We start from the raw sequence: 17,773 nt of genomic DNA, 5'->3' as shown, positions 1-17,773 counted from the left end.
ATAAGCTTAGAAAATTCCAGCTAGACCTCTTGGAACATGAGCTCACGGACATTTAACAGGCCTGCTGAAGAGTCCATGTGAAGACACTGGTTGATAATCCAGTAATGTTACAGATGTCCCACCAAGGCCCCAGATATGCAAAGGAAGCCATATTGGGACCAGCCCAGGTGTCAGCTGCAGACTGATAACCAGTTGACCTCGCTCACTGGCACAAAAAAGCAGATTTATCCAGCTGAGCTCAGCCCAAATTCCCGACTCACAAAAATTTAAAGATCCAATACGATGGTCATGTTTTTAGTTTCAACAGCTCACTGGAATAAGTAATGAATATTTCCCTGACTGAAACTACAGATCACTCAGCACCATGCTTTAAGACAATGCAAACAACCCATCCCCCAAATCATTGTAGAAGTTTTTTTTTAAATCCTTTTATTACTCTTTTTTAACAAACAGCCCCAGGGACAGGGGACCAGGGGAAGGGGGAGGAGGGGAAGTGAGGCCCCAGCCCCACAACCCCTCCCCGCCCACCCCTTTCCCCCTTATATATTTATAATCTATATACAAGCCCCGGGGGTAGGGGGCAAGAGGAACTCCCTCAGCGGGGTGGGGGCAACCCAGGCTCCTTGTCCCCTCGGGACCCAGGCTCCTCTGCCCGTCGGGAGGGCCCTTCTCGAGGTGGCGGCCCTGTCCGCTCCCAAGGCTTAGGTATCCAGCGCAGGGCATCTGGTGGGGAGGCCTAGGGGACAGGCATGTGTTAAAGAGTGAGTCACAGTGAGAGGTCAGCGATGAGACGGAAGGACAGGAAATCAGGTGGCAACTCGAATTTAGAGTTGGGGCCACAAGGGTTTCTCCTTCACCTGCTGGTAAAGGTCGACGCGCTGGGTGCGGAAGACTCCACTGTAGGTGGAAGGCGTGGCCTTGAGACGCGAATTGAGGCCAGAGAAGGACCTAAGGGAAGAAGGGCGTCTAAGGCAAGCCTAGGATCCAGACCCTGGTTCCAAAGTAAGGAAGCACTTGGAAAGTCCACATCCCTATTCCGTTTCACCTTCCAGTTGGGGGAGTCCGTGATGATCCAGGTCCCCCAAGGTTGCTGCTCAGTTTTTGATAATCCTGGAACGGCTTTAGTTCCACTGGATGCAGCTGAGGGAAAAAAAATCATGAGCTGCCTACCTTGAAATACAGAATCCCTACTCCTAAGTCTTGGCGCTCCCTAGTCCCTCAGTTCCTGTACCTTACCTCTGCTCGCCCCAAGCTAGCGGGGAAGGGCCTGGCAGGTGAAGGCAGCACCCGAGTAGCAGGAGCAGGTGGGGGCCGCACAGCCAGGCTGGGGGGCTGCAGAGCAGGGCCCACAGGTAACAGAGAAAGGGGAGGTGGGGCAGGAGGTGGTGCTGGCGGCAGGGAGCCAAAGTTCACCACAGGCAGCTGTGAGTCTACCATGGGTAGAAGCATCTGTAACAAGAAATTTGGGTGTGCATGTTGGGGGCAGGGAGGAATGTCAGAAAACCAGGGAAAATCAAAGCCAGCAACTGGACAGAGAAATCAAATGAAGGGGAAGTGTGAAGATACAATATACCTGCTGGGCAGGAGCCCCTGAAGGGAGAAAGCCACTTTGGCCACCAGGCTGCAGAGGAGTAGAATAAAAATCCGAAGGGGATGGCAGATCCTGGCGTACCTGTAGGGAAACAGGGAGAAATATATCAACCCCCACAAAATCATTCTCCCCACCCTATCCCCCAATATCTAATACCTGCCCCCCCTCTTACCTGAAGCAACGATGTGTCAGGCAAAGGACTGGGGCAGAAAGCCGGAGAGTAGAGGAAGGAAGGTGGAGGGTAGAGAACTCCTCCAGCCGGCAACTTCCCCAGCTCTGTAGCTTGCAGTGTGGAGAAATCCAGAAACTGGCCCTTGAGAGCTACCCCAGAGAGCAGTGCTGAGGGAGGGGCTGGGCCGGGGGGTAGGTATAGGGGCTGTGATCTGAAAATAAATTGTGGGGAGAAAAGCTGTTAGGAAGCCAGAGTCCTAGCAATGCCTTAAGTCCACTAGCTTCTAGTACCCTAGAACTGTGTCTTCCCCTTCCCTCTCCCCGAAACACATCTCCAAGTACTTCTGTGATCCACAGGCATCGAGTCTTACCTGTAAGGGTGCAGTGAGGGTGTCCCAGGGCGGAAGCCTCCACTGTTTGGATGTAATTGAGAGTCCATGGCTCCCCCAGAGATCTGCAGGAGAGGAGCACAGTTGAAACAGCTTTAGTATCTGTGGTCAAGAAAAAAGATCACCATCCCACCCATAGAAGCAAAAAGTAGGGAGAAAAATGATGTGACAAAGTGGTATCTCACAACTCTGCAACGTAGAAAGGCTTGATTATAAATACATACCAGGCAGAAAAAAATTATTATTCACTGAAGGGGTCATGCAATGGGAAGCAGGGCCTACCTGAGAACTGGAAGGCCCAGCACTGCCATAGAAAACCTCAGGATACAGGCGCTGGCCTGAGGAGCTGGGCTCTGGGCCACAGTGCCCAGAACCCAGGTTCTTGGATTGTGGCTCAGCAGAGGCAGCAGCACTGGGAAGCAGCTCCCAGTCTCGTGATACAGGAATGGCCTGGGAAGGAGAGGCCTCGTGGAGAGGGATGTCTGGCATCCTGGACGCCCTGGTCACTCCCAGCAATCTTCCCCGGAAATCTTGGGCCTTTCCACCAAACTCTTACTCCCACTTACCTCAGTGACTGATGCTGTTAGCTCCTTCTCTGCTTTCAAGCTGTCTCCTACCACTAGGCGTAAGTCTGAGTCCTGTGATCACAAGAAAGCAGGAGACATTGTCCCGTGACAGACATGTGTCCTCTATGTCCCACCTTTAGTCCTTCCCTTCTCTCCACCCAACTCAGGATACCCAGATCCAGCCCACACAGACCTTGTCACTAGTGCCAAACTGGACTGGGGGACCAGGTCGATGGGATGGCCGAATGGGGCCAGGCTCTGTGCCTCGGTCTGTACGCTGTGATCGTTCTGTGCCAATGGGGCCAGGGGGCAGAGGCTGCTCCTGGGGCAGCTCCTGGATTGGGCACACAGTAAAGTGCATTGGGGGAGGGAAAGGGAAATCCAAATTGGAATGCCCAGAACACACACACACAGAGAAAAAGCAGAAAAAGGTAGGGCCAAAGTCAGATTCCTGGAAACATTCCCCTTATCCTTTTTTGGTCTTTTACCTTTCTGTCCCCATCGTTGGGGGCAGGTGGTGGTCTCCTAGGAGGTTCAGAGCCAGGTGGACCCTCACAAGGAACAGCATTCAGGGGTGAGGAGCCTCCAGGCCTCTTGGGGGGTCCCTCTGCTGCCCCCTTGAGTCCTCCATCAGGGGAACTTCGCTGGCTGCAGGGACCTGATGACACCTGAGAATCCCCACTCAGGTCCACCCCACTGTCAGACTGACTCATCTGAGAGGAGTGGAGAAGGAGCTAGTTAAGTCAGGGTAGAAAGCACCCCAATACCTGACTGATGCACACATACAAACTGCAGAAAAGGGACAGCCAAGTGAGAGAACAGCTCCAGACTCAACCCAGAGCAGGTGGGGGAGTATGACCAGTGCTCAAAAAAGTCCCAGCTCAGACACACCCTCCCACCCTCACTCACTTCTGTGCCAGCCACATCCTCAAAAGGACTCAGGGGCTCCATCCAAGGCTCCATGGAGCTGGGCCGGTAACTCTTTCGGCTAGTGGCTGGAGAAAGGAGCACCAACCAGAAGAGAAGTGAGGAGATGACAGTTCAGAAGCCCCTCTCATTCTTAACCCTTCTACCATAGTCCTTTCACTCAGCTTTACTCACCAGTATGTAAACGGTTCCAGATGTGAGGGGTCAGGGCCTCTGTGCCTGTATCTCTGGACTCTGCCTGAGGGCCTGGGCCCTCAGGCTTAGAGCCCAAGAATCCAGAGCTATGAGGAGGTGGCAAAGATTCCTACAGATGAGAAGGGCCAGAAGCAAAACATGAATTGGGTGGGAATTGGGAATTATAGGAAGCCAGGACAGAGTGGGGTGACACAGGGTGTGGGGACAACAAGGGAGACACATGGGAGACTAATACTGAGAATTCTGGAGTAAAAACACAGTGAAAGAAACAGGAAAGAGAACAGAGAAAACATAACCCAGAAGAATTTTCACGAGTAAGAGTGCAGTGAAGCACAATCTCAAACCCATCCCTTACCTCCTGTAGCAGCTCTGGTTTTCTGGGAGGCCGCTCCCGACGTTTAGGGGGAAAGGGACTAACCCCGGCAGAGTCCCGAGGAGTCCCACCCACCCCTCTCACCATTGGCCCCGGCTCCTCAAAGTGGGGGTCTGGGAAAGAGAAAGAGGGTCAGCATCTGCCTGGCTCTGCCACTGACCCTAACTTTTCCTCTCTACTCCACCTCCCAATTCTTCTGCCCTTGCTCCCTGCAGAAACGCACCCAGCAGCAGGGCCCCTAGGCCAGGTTCTCCACCCGCTCCCTCCAGCACTTGACCTTCTCTGGGGATGGAGATATTCCCACCCATAACCCCTCCAGCTTACCAGAACTGAGGCCGCTGTTGACCCTCTGGGGCTCATATCGGGTTGGGGGCCTAGGAGAGGGGCCCTGAGGGGCTTGGGGAAGCCCAGGCTTGTGCCTTGGGTGACCCCCTGGTGCAGTTACACTCCCTTGACGGCTACTAAGCTGGGCCAGAGCCTGTTGGATGCCAGCAGGGTTGCTGTGGATAACTTGGTCCAGGCGGAAGACAGCAGAACTGCTGGGAGGTGGGGGAGGCAGGGGAAGCCCCGGGGGACGCTCCTCTGGAGGACGACTGGAGAAAACAGAGCATTAGCTCCAGTATCCACTAAATCGTTACTTTTTCCCACAAGTTATGTTTCCCAACTTCTGCTTACAACCTATTCTCTTCCCTATTAAAGTCCAGGTGTTTTTGAGTCCTTCTAAGGGTTCCTATGTGTACAGACGCACAGACTGGAAAGCAAAGAACCAGCAATAAATACATAGGTGGGTCTTCTTGACTGTAACACCCTACCAACCGCTTTCCAGTTGCCTTAGCCAGATATGGAAATCCTACTGACATTCTAGAGCTCATGGCCCCTCAGGCCACAATCTCCACTCCACCCAAACTTATCTTTCCCTCAGGCTTTTTCCCCCTCCTCCAATTTTTAAACCACAATAAATTTGTTTGTTCCTACCCACCTTCGGTTCTTGGGAGAGGGCCAGCTCCTCTTGTCACCTCGTCCTGGCCCGGTCCTTCCTCCAGGACCCCCACTGCCTCCTCCACTGCTGCTGCCACTGCTGCCAGCCTTGCCCCCTGGGCCAGGGCGCCGATTCTGCCGTTCCATGCCTGGCCGCTGACTTGAGAAGCTCCGTTTACTCAAATCCTTGGCTCTCTGGCTCAGATCTCCACGGGACGTGGCTGAAATACCTGGTACGGCTCCACCTCCACCTCCCCCAGGAGTTCCCACAGCCTTGGGTGTCAGCAGTACTGGTGGGGGTGCCTCTTTGTCCCCTCGGCGCTCACTGGCGAAGTCACTGCTCTCTGATGCAGTCTCCCATTCCTCATTGGCTTGGTCCGAGTTCTGGTTTGACAGATCAGGAGACTTGGCAGCTGCCCGGCGAGGTGCTGGGGCCACTGTGACTGTTGTGAGGGCCTCCTCAGGTCCAGGAGCGGAGGCTGGAAGGGTTAGGGATGGCTTGCCCTCAGACCCCCTTGAGGCATTCTCCCGTTCCTGCTTCAGCCTCCGGAAACGAGGCGGTTTATCCTGCTGCTGAGCCCTCCCATGTCGCCTCCTTCGGGGTCGCTCCCCATCTTCCATGCCCACATTGCTACCTCCGCTGCTGCCTCCGCGCGCCACGGGGGACAGAGGCCCTGGGATCAACTTCTCTTTCAAAGGCTCCTTACTTGGTGGCAAAGGGCCTGTGGGAGGTTTCTTGGGAGCCAGAGACTTGGCTGGAGGGCTCCAGCCTGGGCAAACTTGAGGAGGGGGCCTCCCTCCTCCTCGGCCCCGGCGAGATGGCACCCCTCTGGGAGTGAAGACTCGCCCACCCCGGGCAGTGAAGCGGGCTGGGGCTGGTGAAGGTGGGGCTCCTGGTGGTGGGGGAGCGAGAGGGACCTGGGTGAGTGTTCCCTCCTTGGGTGTGGGAGCCTCCTTGTCTGAAGGAGCCAGATCACTCTCATGGGTCTCGCTGCCTGTTTCTGAGCCCCGCTGCCGGCGCCGCTTGGGGATTTCATCGTACTCTGAACCCTCGCTCCGTGTCTCGCTGGCAGTGCGGCCTCGGGGAGCAGGAGGGTGGTTTGGTCCCCCTGTCCCACCTCCACGCCCATCATCTCCTCGAAACTCTCGATAACTGCGGAATTCCCGGCTTCGGGCTCCCCGCCCTCGTCCCCCATAGGTCCCCCGAAAACCCCTCCCTCTGGCAAAATACTCGCCTCGGCCCCGACCCCGGCAAGAGGTAGGACCCACTCTTTCATACGAATAGTCCCTCCGAAGCCTTGGGGCAGGGGAAAGATTCCCATTGGGTGGGGTCTCCTTGGGGCCCCCTAGCTTCCCCTTGGTTATCTTGAGTGGGTCTGGCTTTGGGGCTTTGGGGGTTTCATCCCCCTGTTCGAGGGGCTTGGGAGGCAGCTCTTCGACTTTTGTAGGTGGTGGAGGTTTCTTTATAGGCCCAGCCCGGCGGGGTGGGGCCCCTGGCTCCTCTGGAGGGATTCCACGACGACTGCTGCCTGGACGAGGGCCCCAGCGGGTCTCTGTGCGACTCTCTCTGCGTGGTGGTGGGGGGCCCTGGCCTCCACTCCCGACTCCGCGGGCAGGCTTTCGGCCTGCTTCTGGCCCCGTCAGCTGTGCAGTCTCCTCCTTAGGGGGCTCCTTCTTGGGTGGTGGAGTTTGTATCTTGGCCACTTCATCACTGCCTGGGGGCCAGGGGAGTGGACGGGGCCCTGGTTCCTCCAGAGGAAAGCGAGAGATTGGGGGCCCAGGGGCTCCATTCTCAGGAAAGCCTGGATAACTGGCCAGATAGGGTGGTGGGGGAGGTACTGGAGGAGTCTCGCTCCTGAAGAGACAGACAGAAAGAATGGAAATAAGTATCTCAGGAAAACCAGAACTAGGTGGAAAAAGAACACTTTATTATGATGTAGACTCTCTTTTACTATTTTTGTTTGTTTTGGCAGAGATGGTATCCAGTTGCCCAGGCTAGTCTCGAACTGCTGGGCTCAAGCAATCTTCTTGCCTCAGCCTCCCAAAATGCTGGGATTACAGGCATGAGCCACTGCATCCAGCCTCTCCTTTCCCGTTCATCCCTATCCCTACCACTAACCCAAAGTACCTTTCTCCCAGGCCTAGATCCTTTCACTGTGAACTCACCCATTTCTCATGACCAAGACTCACCTCATCCCCTTGTCATCCTCATCCGCAGCCTGGCGCAGAGGTGAGGTAAGTGGGCGGGGGTCAGCGGGTGTGGCGGTGAAGACATCTCCTACCCAGGCCAACTTTGGATCCACCGGTGGAGTGCCCCGTTCCCGTAACATAGCAGGTGCATGACGGTCAAATGGCTCTGAGCTTGAGCCCCCACTGTCTGAACGCTCTCGGGGAACTAGGCCTGAAGAAACCAAAGAAAAAGAAAAATAATCCTATTCATGTCACAAGCCCTCCAGCCCAAAAAGCATCTCCCCTCCCTGTCAAGTCAGCTCTTCCATCTCTTGTTCCCAGTAGGTCCGGGCCTTGCCTGCTCTTATATGACAAGGTTATCCACTCAGATTCCCTACAAGAGAATCAACCCACCCCAAATAAATCCTGGCAAATGAAGGACCACTGCTTCTTTCATTCATTCATTCATTTTTGAGATGGAGTTCTGCTATTCATTCATGCATTTTTGAGACGGAGTTTCGCTCGTTGCCTAAGCTGGAGTGCAATGGCACAATCTCGGCTCACTACAACCTCCACCTCCTGGGTTCAAGCGTTTCTCCTGCCTCAGTCTCCCGAGTAGCTGGGACTACAGGCGAGCGCCACCACGCCCGCTGATTTTTTGTATTTTTAGTAGAAATGGGGTTTCACCACGTTAGCCATGGTGGTCTCGAACTCCTGAACTCAGTTGATCTGCCCACCTCGGCCTCCCTAAGTGCTGGGATTACAGGCGTGAGCCACAAAGCCTGGCCAACCACTGCTTATTTCTTAACTAAGCCCATTTTTGCAACAGAGCTATCTCAGCAGTGCTAAGCATATGCCCTTCCCTCATCACTATGATGGGCAAAACCTATCGTACCAGAGTCACAGTAAGACCCTGATATCCAATTCCTAAGACTGAGGGGACTTTCCTGTTTCTCACTCCTCCCATGCCCCCTTACCAGAGGGATGCACACCAGGAGGGTAGAAGTCTAGAGGGGGACGACCCTGGAGGAGCCGGGGGTCCACATAAGGAGGAATCATCATCCATCGGGGATCAAAGTTCATTGGGGGCATGGGTGGGGGCCGGCCCAGAGCACCTGGGTACAGGGCCTTGGGGGGCGGGGGTGGAGCCTGTGGAGCTGGCACAGCCCCCAGGGTCACAGGCTGTGGTGGTGATGGGGGCACTGGGGTAGGAGGGGCAGAGCCCTGTTGATGCTGCTGCCACTGGTGCTGCTGCTGCTGCTTCAGGAGCTGCTCCTAGGAAAGGAGGAAAGACAAGATGAGAGAGGCTCAAAGCACACATGGACAAAGGAATCAGCAAAGAAAAAACTTGGACTAGGGGAAATTGGGGTGACAATGGAGACAACTGGACAAAGAAGCAAAGGGACCCAGAAGGTAACTTATGAAGAGAATTAGGGACCGAAGCCAGGAAGAAAAGCAGCCCTTAGAGAGTAAACAACTTGATTTCACCTGCTGCTGCCGCTGGAAACGAGGAGGCAACGACTTCTGATATTTGGGGTAGCCCAAGCCCAGACTAGGGGGCTGGCGGGTGGGACCAATCCCATCACCCTTGGGTTCCACCTTTGGAACTGGGGGTGTGGTAGGAGGAGGAACCTCTTCTGGTGGTTCAGGACCCTCTTTTGAGGGCAGTTGTGGTTCCACTGCATCGAAAAAAACACAACAGAGTGATCTAGTCCAACAATAGACACTCCATGAACACCCCAGGAATATCACGTCTCATCTCTAGCTCCCTTAAGACTAAAATATTCTATTCAACATCTATTCTATTGAAGCCCCTCCCATTTAAGACCCATTAAAGCACTTCATGGCCTCTCATGAGCCTATGGTGGTGGCATTAACTTTCTATGAAACCATTAGAATAACAGTACTTTCCTCAGTCTTGGCCTACAGGAAATAGTTTTCATTTTTATTTATGTATTTCTTGTGAGACAGGATTTTTTTTTGAGACAGAGTCTTGCTCTGTCACCCAGGCTGGAGTGCAATGGCATGGTCTTGGCTCACAGAAATCTCTGCCTCCCGGGTTAAAGCGATTCTACTACCTCAGCCTCCCAAGCAGCTGGGACTACAAGCACATGCCACCAAACTTGGCTAATTTTTGTATTTTTAGTAGAGACGGGTTTCACTATGTTGGCCAGGCTGATCTTGAACTCCTGACCTCATGTTCTGCCCGCCTCGGCCTCCCAGAGTGCTGGGATTACAAGTGTGAGCCACCATGCCTGGCTGACAGGGTCTTGCTTTGTTGCCCAGGCTGGTCTCAAACTCCCTAGGCTCAAGCGATCCTCCACCCCAAGCCTCCCTAAGTGTTGGGATTACAGGCGTGAGCTACAGTACTCTGCCAAGAAATGGTATTAGACTACAACCTAAGATTCCAGACAAAACCTTCCCTTCTTCAGATATACAAATGACAGAACACTATCACTGATAGTCCAATAAACCAAAACAACTGCCTTCTACTTCATTTATCCCCAGCCTTACCACCCTGCACCTTTAAGCACCTTGAAGCAGTGATCTGACATCTGGTAGTACCTATCCCCATCTCCATACCTGGGCTGGCTTCGAAGCTGCCACTGCTGGTGCTACTGGTACTGCCACCACCACTCACCAGAGTGGGAGCCGCAGCCACACCTGGAGTGGGAGTAGATTGGGCAGGAGGGGCCTGTGCTGGCTCTTCAGGTTCTTTCTCTGGTGTTGGGGCTGATGCTGGAGGTGGAGCTGGAGGTGCAGGGAGTTCTTTAGGGACTGCAGGTGGTGGAGCTGGGGTAGAAGGGGCAGCAGGTGGGGCAGCAGGCTCTGCTTTGAGCCGCTTGTCAGGTGCCCCAAACTTTTCATCGAGTCGCTTGAGCTTCTCAGCACAGGCTGCCCGGCGCTCTTCTTGCATGCGCCGCTCCTCTTCTTCTCGCCGTCGCCGGGCCCGCTCCACTGCCAGGGAAATCTCAGATGACGACTGCTTTCGTCGCTGCCGCCATGCCTCATCCTCATCTTCAGGTGCTGGGGGCTTGCAGGGAGGACCCCCACGATCCTGTCAATTGGCAAGACCCAGCAGGGCCAGGGTAATCAGTTACTATGCTTTCTACCATCTCTTTTACAGACAAATCAACTGTCGCTACTTGCAGGATGCAACGACCCAGGCTTTGGGGTTGATCTCTCTGGGTGGTGACAAACTCATTATCCTGGTCTTCTTTGAGACCACGTCTTGCTATGTTGTATGTTGCCCAGGCTGGTCTTGAACTTGGGCTCAAGTGATCCTTCTGCTTCAGCCTGCTGAGTAGCTTGGACTACAGATGCATACTAGCAGATCCAGCTGTCTAGCCACCCTAGTCTTTTTATTTTTCTGTTCCCTCTCTCCTTCAGAAACCCAAACACCCAGGGCTCCTTTTTCTTCTTTCCTCATTAGCATCCCAGTTTCTCACTTCTTACCCAGACTCCCCTATTACCAAAGATATTTAAAAGCTTCCCAGGATGTTCTGCAGCCTGGCACTTCACACAGCCCATTTTTAGCACCCCCCTTCCTCTGTATCACAACCGCTTCAATTACTCAGCTGACACCAATTTCCCACAGCTGACCCTCTCAATCCCTTATTGGAGACACTCACTGGGTAGTCCCCAGGGGGGCCCCAGTTCCCGGCGGGGCCCCGGTGAGGTGGGGGTAGGGGAGGCTTTGGGGCAGGAGGTCCCGGCTCTGTCTCTGGAGGCCGAGAGGTTTCTGCCCAGGCCGTCTTAGGAGTTGGCGGTTCGCTGTTGGGGGAGTTGTTCTTTTTGCCATCTGCTTCAGGGGGCCGTTCCTCACCAGAAGCTGATTGGGAATCCTTGCTGTGAGCAGATCAACAGTGAAATTAAAATCAGCTGCAACTAATATACTCCTCTAAGAGTATATTACCAAAATACAAACCAAGACCCCCTCCTCTTCTCCCCTGATGGCCCTAACTCACTGGCCCTCAGCTCCCTCCTCATCAGAGTCTCGCCCATCTTCCTCATCGCTGAACTTGAGCTTTTCAGTGTAGTCAACCTCTTCATGGGCCCCTGAGGGGAAATATGAGTATTAGTAACCCAAGCATTCTGCCCTCCAATCTTGGGAGGTAGTCTGGAACTATGTAACAAGATGGACTACCAATGCCAACATCCTTCCCTCCGAAGTCTAGATCCACCAATGAAGTCTTGTCATTCTTACTCCTCTCACCACTTTGCAAGGACTTGGTATTCCTCATCCATCCTCCCCTACTTTTTTTTTTTTCCTTTTAAAAGTCTCGCTCTGTTGCCCAGGATGGAGTTCAGTGGCACGATCATAGCTCACTGTGACCTCCAACTCCTGGACTCAACTGATCCTCCCACCACAACCTCCAGAGTAGCTGGGACCACAGATGCACAGTCCACACCCAACTAAACATTTTTTTTTTTTGTAGAGGTGGAGGGGTCTTGCTGTGTTGCCCAGGCTGGTCTTGAACTTCTGGCTTCAAGCGATCCTCTCACCTAACACTCCCAAAGCACTGGGATTACAGATGTGAGCCATTCGGCCTGGTCTTCCTACACTTCAATGTCTGCCTTTCACCCACATAACCCTGTATTTTTTTTTTTTTCCTCATTAGGTTTTGCCTTTCAAGATCCAAATTCTTGACCCTTAATATCCACTTACCTGCCCAACCATCATCATTCTCCTGATCCAACTGATCAAACTCTTTGAGATTATCCTCTTTGAGAATAGAGGGACGACCCACAGGCTCTACTAAGCGCATTGGTGGCCCTGAGCCTCGGGGGCCCGCCACACGGGGAAAACGGCTGTACACACACAAAAAAATGAAATATGGCATGTTGTATAACCACATGCGAGACTGATCCTAGACTGAGCCTCCTGGCTAGAAAACCATCTCCTCCCCCAATAAGCTTCCCCTGCCCCCAGCCACAAACCCAGACCTGGATTGCTCACCTGGGCCCATCAGGAGTGGGGTATCGGTAAGGCCCCTGGGGTCCATAGGGCGGAGGGAACGGGAGATATGGGGGATACATCTGTAAAAGGGTCCAACAGTAGCTGCTCAGAGGGACAGTCATATACCCTTCTAGCTCCTTAAGCCTGCTATCAATCATCCTCCCACCCTCCCTTCTATCTCATAGGTCAAAGACTAAGTCCTGATTCCTAGCTCTCCAGCTTCCAGTGTAATCGTTCCAAGACAAGACACCAAGACTCACGAAAGGCGGCATCATTCCGCGGTAGGGAGGGAACTGGGGTGGGCCTGAAGGCTGTAGCCCACCCCGGGGATCATGACCATGATGAAGTTTGGAGTCCGGGCCCTCCAGCTCATCAGGGCCACGCCCACCTCCGTCCCTCCAAGTTGCAGAATCTGTATTTTGGAAAAGGTAGAGAGAGGTATCAATGATTGGAGGGCAAGTGAACACAGCTGAAAGTGATGGGGAGGAAGGTGAATAAGCCAGCACCTAGCTCTGAGATGCAATAGGTAATGTCTTGGCCAAAAGGCAGCCACTCACTTTGGGGGCGGAGGCTTGGTCCGGGCCCAGACGACTGTTCGGCAGACTCCCTTTCCTTGGCAGCCTTGTCCTGGTCGCCAGCCGCCTGCAGGGTCGGAAATTCCTCTCGAGAGAATCGCGACAGTAGGCTTGATGCCCTTCCACCTATTAGGATGGGGATGCAGAACAGGAGACAGAAGTACATTTCCTGAGGACATGCTATAAAAGTGGAAGACTCTGGCTGGGCGCGGTGGCTCACGCCTGTAATCCCAGCACTCTGGGAGGCTGAGGCGGGCGGATCACAAGGTCAAGAGATCGAGACCATCCTGGCCAACATGTGAAACCCCATCTCTACTAAAAACACAAAAAAAATTAGCTGGGTGTGTTGGCGTGTGCCTGTAGTCCCACCAGCTACTCTGGAGGCTGAGGCAGGAAAATCGCTTGAACCCAGGAGGCAGAGGTTGCAGTGAGCCGAGATTGCGCCACTGCACTCCAGCCTGGGTGACAGAATGAGACTCCGTCTCAAAAAAAAAAAAGTGGAAGGCTCTGACAGGTACCAGACCATCAGGTTTCCCGCCTTCAAACTCACCCCCCTACAGAACAACTGCTTATTCCCCAAGGAGGTCAGTTCTGGCACCACTACACTCCATCATATAAGACTGAGACTTAAACTTGCTCATGTGCCTCCATGAAACTGAATATGGGTGGTCCTTGATTTAGCCAAAGAGGACCAAGGTCACTTGGCTGAAAATACAGTGCAGGGTTCATGCATCCCATGGTGCCCAGACACAGCTCCCCAATTAAGTGCTGCACTCACCATCTCCATGTGCTCCATGGGTGACGCTGGCTTGTGCCCAGGACTTTACCCCGCTTGGAACCAAAGGAGTGTTCTGGGGAAGTGTTCAGAAAGATGATAAATGATGTGGGTGGGGCAGCTATGAACCATTCTTCCTCCCCACCCCTCCAGTTCTCCAGGTACCTCGGGGGCTGCTGGGGGTCGTTTCAGCTGGTTGGAGGCAGGCGTCTGTGAAGCCGGCAGTGGCTGCGATTCCGGCGGCTGAGCGGTTGAGGCATCGGAACTGAGGGGACAGAATGGGAAGGTTATTCACACCTGAGATGCCTCCCTGACTTCTCCAACTGGTGGAGACTCAGGACTGAAATCATGCCCATTGCTACCATTTACAAATATAAGGACAAAATAATTTTGTCATCCTTTGTAGGCTGTTGTCTATTTTTTCATGCTCTCTCTCCAAGACAAAAAGCTAAAGTTTAGTACCATTCCTTAGTCATTTAACAAGGAACCTGCAATAGGTAAGAAAGGGACCTCTCTTCGTCTCTGGCTCAGACGTGGCTGGACTAAACCAAGCCCCAATGCTCCCTGAAGTTCAAGTTAAAATACCCATCACTCTAGGTCCCCCAAGCCTCTGTCTACCTCTTGGGGTCGGACTGCTCCTGTTTGCTTGCCCATCCTGTTCCGTCTTTTGGCACTAGTGAGACATTGGGGTCATTGCCTTTGTTCTCGGCTTTCAGGCTTGGAAGGTTGGCTGGAGGTGGCATACGCCGGGCAATGGCAACTTTCCCGAGACTCTGCAGGCCATGGCGAGGGGCAACTGGAGAAAAAGACGGAGAGAGGGTCGAAAATGCCTCATATGGGAGATCTGATGGCCTCCTATCCTGGGACACATTTATACGTGTTGAATATTTTATTACCTACTTCCTCCAAACTTCTCTTAGAAGGGATTCCCTCCCCTGCCCTTAATAATCTCTGAAATCGCACTGATTGTGGTGGCTCACACTTTGTAATCCCAGCACTTTGGCAGGCCAAGGCAGGCGGATCACCTGAGGTCAGGAGTTCAAGACCAGCTTGACCAAAATGGAGAAACCCTGTCTCTACTAAAAATACAAAATTAGCCGGGTGTGGTGGCGCATGCCTGTAATCCCAGCTACTCAGGAGGCTGAGGCAGGATAATCGCTTAAACCCAGGAGGTGGAGGTTGTGGTAAGTCAAGATCACACCATTGCACTCCAGCCTGGGCAACAGGAGCTAAAGTTGGTCTCAAAAAAAAAAAAAAAAAAAATCTATGAAATCCCTATCAAGAAGGCTGAGATATGTAACATTCAATACTTTTATGTGAGATTGGTTGATCATGAGCCTGCAAGAAGCAAGCTGGCCTCAAAGTTTCCCAAATCCACATTTATTTTCCTCCAATTCTTACGTGTCCAAAGACAGGGAACCACAGACACGCCTTTGTAGGAGGATAACTGGTGTTCACCCAGAGCCCACACCCCCTTTAAAGGACCCAGTGTAAAGTTGGGAAATCTCCTCTAGTCTTTTGGTATTTCTACTACAGCCACTTCCCTTTAAAGAGCTCTAAAACATATGCCCCATGCACGCCTAGCTTTCAACCATCAGAAGCATCTTTGCAGGACTCTCACCAGCGGGTTTCTGGATCTCTAAGGACTTGCCCTTATACGTATCAAACAGGTTGAGCGAGGAATACTTCTTTCCATCCTTTCCCTTGGCAGTCGGCCCCGAGCGATCGGACATTGCGCTGGAAGCTCATTGAGTATGTTGGGTCCCGCAGGCACCTCCCCCAAAACGTGCCGGAGCCTGTGGGCCAGACAGCAAGTGTCTCAGTCTCTGTCCCCTGTACAGACCATAACAGAAACTTAAAAACTCCATTGCATTATCATTAGGGACTCAGATATGAGGCCCTCTGGTGTCTTTTCCTCCAGTCTATGTAAACTGCCCACTCTTCTTAAGCAACCATGATCTACTTAGCTCCCTCATAGCTCAAATGCCATGTTCCCTCCTTTCCCCCAGACACCTTTGTCAAGGAAATCTAAGTAAAAATCCAGCATCCTCCTAGTATAAACACTCTGCCCTTTGTGCCTGTCTACAAAGAGTAATTCCCTACAAGTAATAATCTCTTCTCTCTCCACCAAAATCGTTTCAGAGACTTACAACAGGACAAATTCAAGCAAGAGAAAACTAAAAAAGAAGCATACAATTCCATCAGAGAAGAAGAAACAACACTTTAGATTCCCTATTTATTGGACACAAGCTCCCTAATCATGCCCCCAGGGCCCTGTACCCCAGGCTCCCAGCCCAGCAGCCTCGTGTCCATCTGGGAAGGTTTGCAGGAAGGTATGCTGGGAGTTTAAGGATTTTATGAGCTTGCTCAGCCGGAATGGGGGTTGGTACCAGAGAAATCCTCATAGAACAACTGGGGCTGTACATACTCCCAGGCTATAGGAACCCCAAGTATTTGAAATATCCCATCTTTTCCTAAACTTGCTCCTGTATTGGCTCCTGGAAAAAATCGCCTCCAGATGAAATACTGTTTTACCATATGAAGAACTGAGAAAAAGCATTATGGAGCCACCTTAGCACCCTGTAACCATGGGCCAGAAAACAGAGGGCCAAGGCCACAGCCATCTTCGTTTTCCTATCCTCATTAAAAATGTCCATCACCAGTGTTTCTTTACTCGATACCTCCAGCTCCCTAAGCAAGCCGGACGACAGGTCTCTCAGTCCATTCCAGAGTGACCAGGCATTCGTTTATGGACGGGAACAGTGTAAAGAGATGAGAAATAGTGGGGAAGAAAGCAGGGAAATCCAGACAGGCCCAGAATGAAAGCTAAAATTGGGGAGAAAGAACTTTATGACAAGCTAGAGATGAGATGGATGTTGCTTCGTAGGTGTTTGAGGAGGCCAATCTGTGAAGATAAATATATGAAGGGAAAACGAATACAAGAGTCATGTAGCGAATAGACGAAAACTAACAGAAAATAATGAATACGAAAGCAGGTGGAAAATATATGGAAACAGGAATGGCAAAAAAAAAAAAAGGATGTAGACAACGAAGTAAGGGGGCAGAGGCCCAAGAAGAAAAACGGGGTTGGGGGAGAAAGGAGACGAGGAACAGGAAAAATGAAAAAGCAGACATAGGGCGACTGAGCAACATAGAAAGCAAAGATGCTGGGATAAAAGCAGGGTTCTAGAGTGGGAGTGGCTCGACACGAAGAGGGGCGTCCAGAGGGGGGAACACAGCGCTGGATGATAGGAGGGGGTCCAATATGGAGGAAAAGCGCCCTTCCGAGAGAACCGTCGGGCGCGGCCCACCACGGGGCGGCAGCCGAGGAGGGGGCCCACAAATGGGGGTGAAAAGCCAGGAGCGCAGCAGAGGGTAGGGAGTTACGGACCCAGGCGCAGGGGTCACCCCCTGAAGCCAAGACGGTGGGTGGTTAGGGGCAGACTACGGATCCTGAATGAACTGCCGGAGGTGCGGGTCCCGGAGTAGAGGTACCGGAGGGGGAGGGGCAAGCAGGCCCGGCAGCAGGAGGACAAAATGGCGGCGGCTAATGGCAGCTTCTCCTCCCCCCGGCCCACCACAGCCGCCGCCGCCGCCGCCGCCGCCACCGCCACCACCACCACCACCACCACCTCTCCCGCGCCGGAAAAGGGCGTCAGCGCACGGTTCACCTAGACTCACCTGGCCGGGTGCGCGGGGATCCGGGACCCGGGCCTAGGGGCTCCCCGGGACGGGATGGCGGTGGGGCGGTGGGGCGGGGGAGGATGGCGGCGGATGGCGCCGGGTTCGGCTCCTTCCGTCTCCCTCGCTCACTCCGCGGCTGAGCTCCGACTAACGGCCCATCCGGGCAACCGCCGCCCCCGGGAGCACCCCCTCCCACCTCCCACCTCCCTCCGCGCCTAGACACGCCCCTTGATTTGCATAAAGGGCGGGGTACTTTCTACCCTAACCCTCTACTTCCAGGGCTTTTAGTTTAAAAAAAAAAAAAAGGGCCGAGCGCGCGGAGCATGCGGAGGTTATTTACATAAAGAGGAGGGACTTAAGGGCACTAGGACCCCGATTGGCTAAGGAGGCGGGCCCCCAGCGTCGGCCGTTGAGACGTGT

General features: G+C 53.3%; 1 protein-coding gene and 1 non-coding gene across 5 annotated transcripts; both read right to left on the bottom strand.

Annotated features, from left to right (window-relative positions):
- Positions 1–35: 35 nt before the first annotated feature.
- PRRC2A (proline rich coiled-coil 2A) lies at positions 36–17,583 on the bottom strand. 4 transcript variants are annotated; one of them, XM_003831577.5, is made up of 31 exons: positions 17,351–17,583; positions 15,291–15,502; positions 14,288–14,465; positions 13,835–13,934; positions 13,673–13,745; positions 12,877–13,020; positions 12,580–12,731; positions 12,320–12,399; positions 12,029–12,171; positions 11,328–11,418; positions 10,992–11,208; positions 9,943–10,417; positions 8,848–9,038; positions 8,337–8,634; positions 7,381–7,591; positions 5,192–7,045; positions 4,537–4,805; positions 4,195–4,325; positions 3,819–3,948; positions 3,627–3,712; positions 3,206–3,430; positions 2,911–3,051; positions 2,718–2,789; positions 2,434–2,601; positions 2,134–2,216; positions 1,764–1,974; positions 1,574–1,672; positions 1,237–1,449; positions 1,046–1,140; positions 858–948; positions 36–736 (listed from the first exon to the last, which is right to left on the bottom strand). In XM_003831577.5, the coding sequence occupies exons 2-31, from the start codon at positions 15,400–15,402 to the stop codon at positions 596–598; spliced, it is 6,474 nt and encodes a 2,157-aa protein (XP_003831625.4). In that variant the 5' UTR covers positions 15,403–15,502; positions 17,351–17,583; the 3' UTR covers positions 36–595. The 4 variants fall into 4 exon arrangements, with proteins under 4 accessions (XP_003831625.4, XP_003831624.4, XP_063460859.1 ...); XM_003831576.6 differs by having other exon boundaries at positions 15,291–15,465; positions 17,351–17,490; XM_063604789.1 differs by lacking the exon at positions 1,237–1,449 and having other exon boundaries at positions 15,291–15,465; positions 17,351–17,490.
- On the bottom strand, positions 14,982–15,113 carry LOC112440257 (small nucleolar RNA SNORA38). The gene has a single exon (XR_003028432.1). It is a non-coding gene; the product is annotated as a small nucleolar RNA SNORA38 (small nucleolar RNA).
- Positions 17,584–17,773: the final 190 nt, after the last annotated feature.

The sequence above is a fragment of the Pan paniscus genome, chromosome 5, assembly GCF_029289425.2.
Source record: "Pan paniscus chromosome 5, NHGRI_mPanPan1-v2.0_pri, whole genome shotgun sequence".
Classification (NCBI taxonomy): domain Eukaryota; kingdom Metazoa; phylum Chordata; class Mammalia; order Primates; family Hominidae; genus Pan; species Pan paniscus.
The sequence above is the reverse complement of the archived record's forward strand: the minus strand, read 5'-3'. Positions and strand labels throughout refer to the sequence as shown.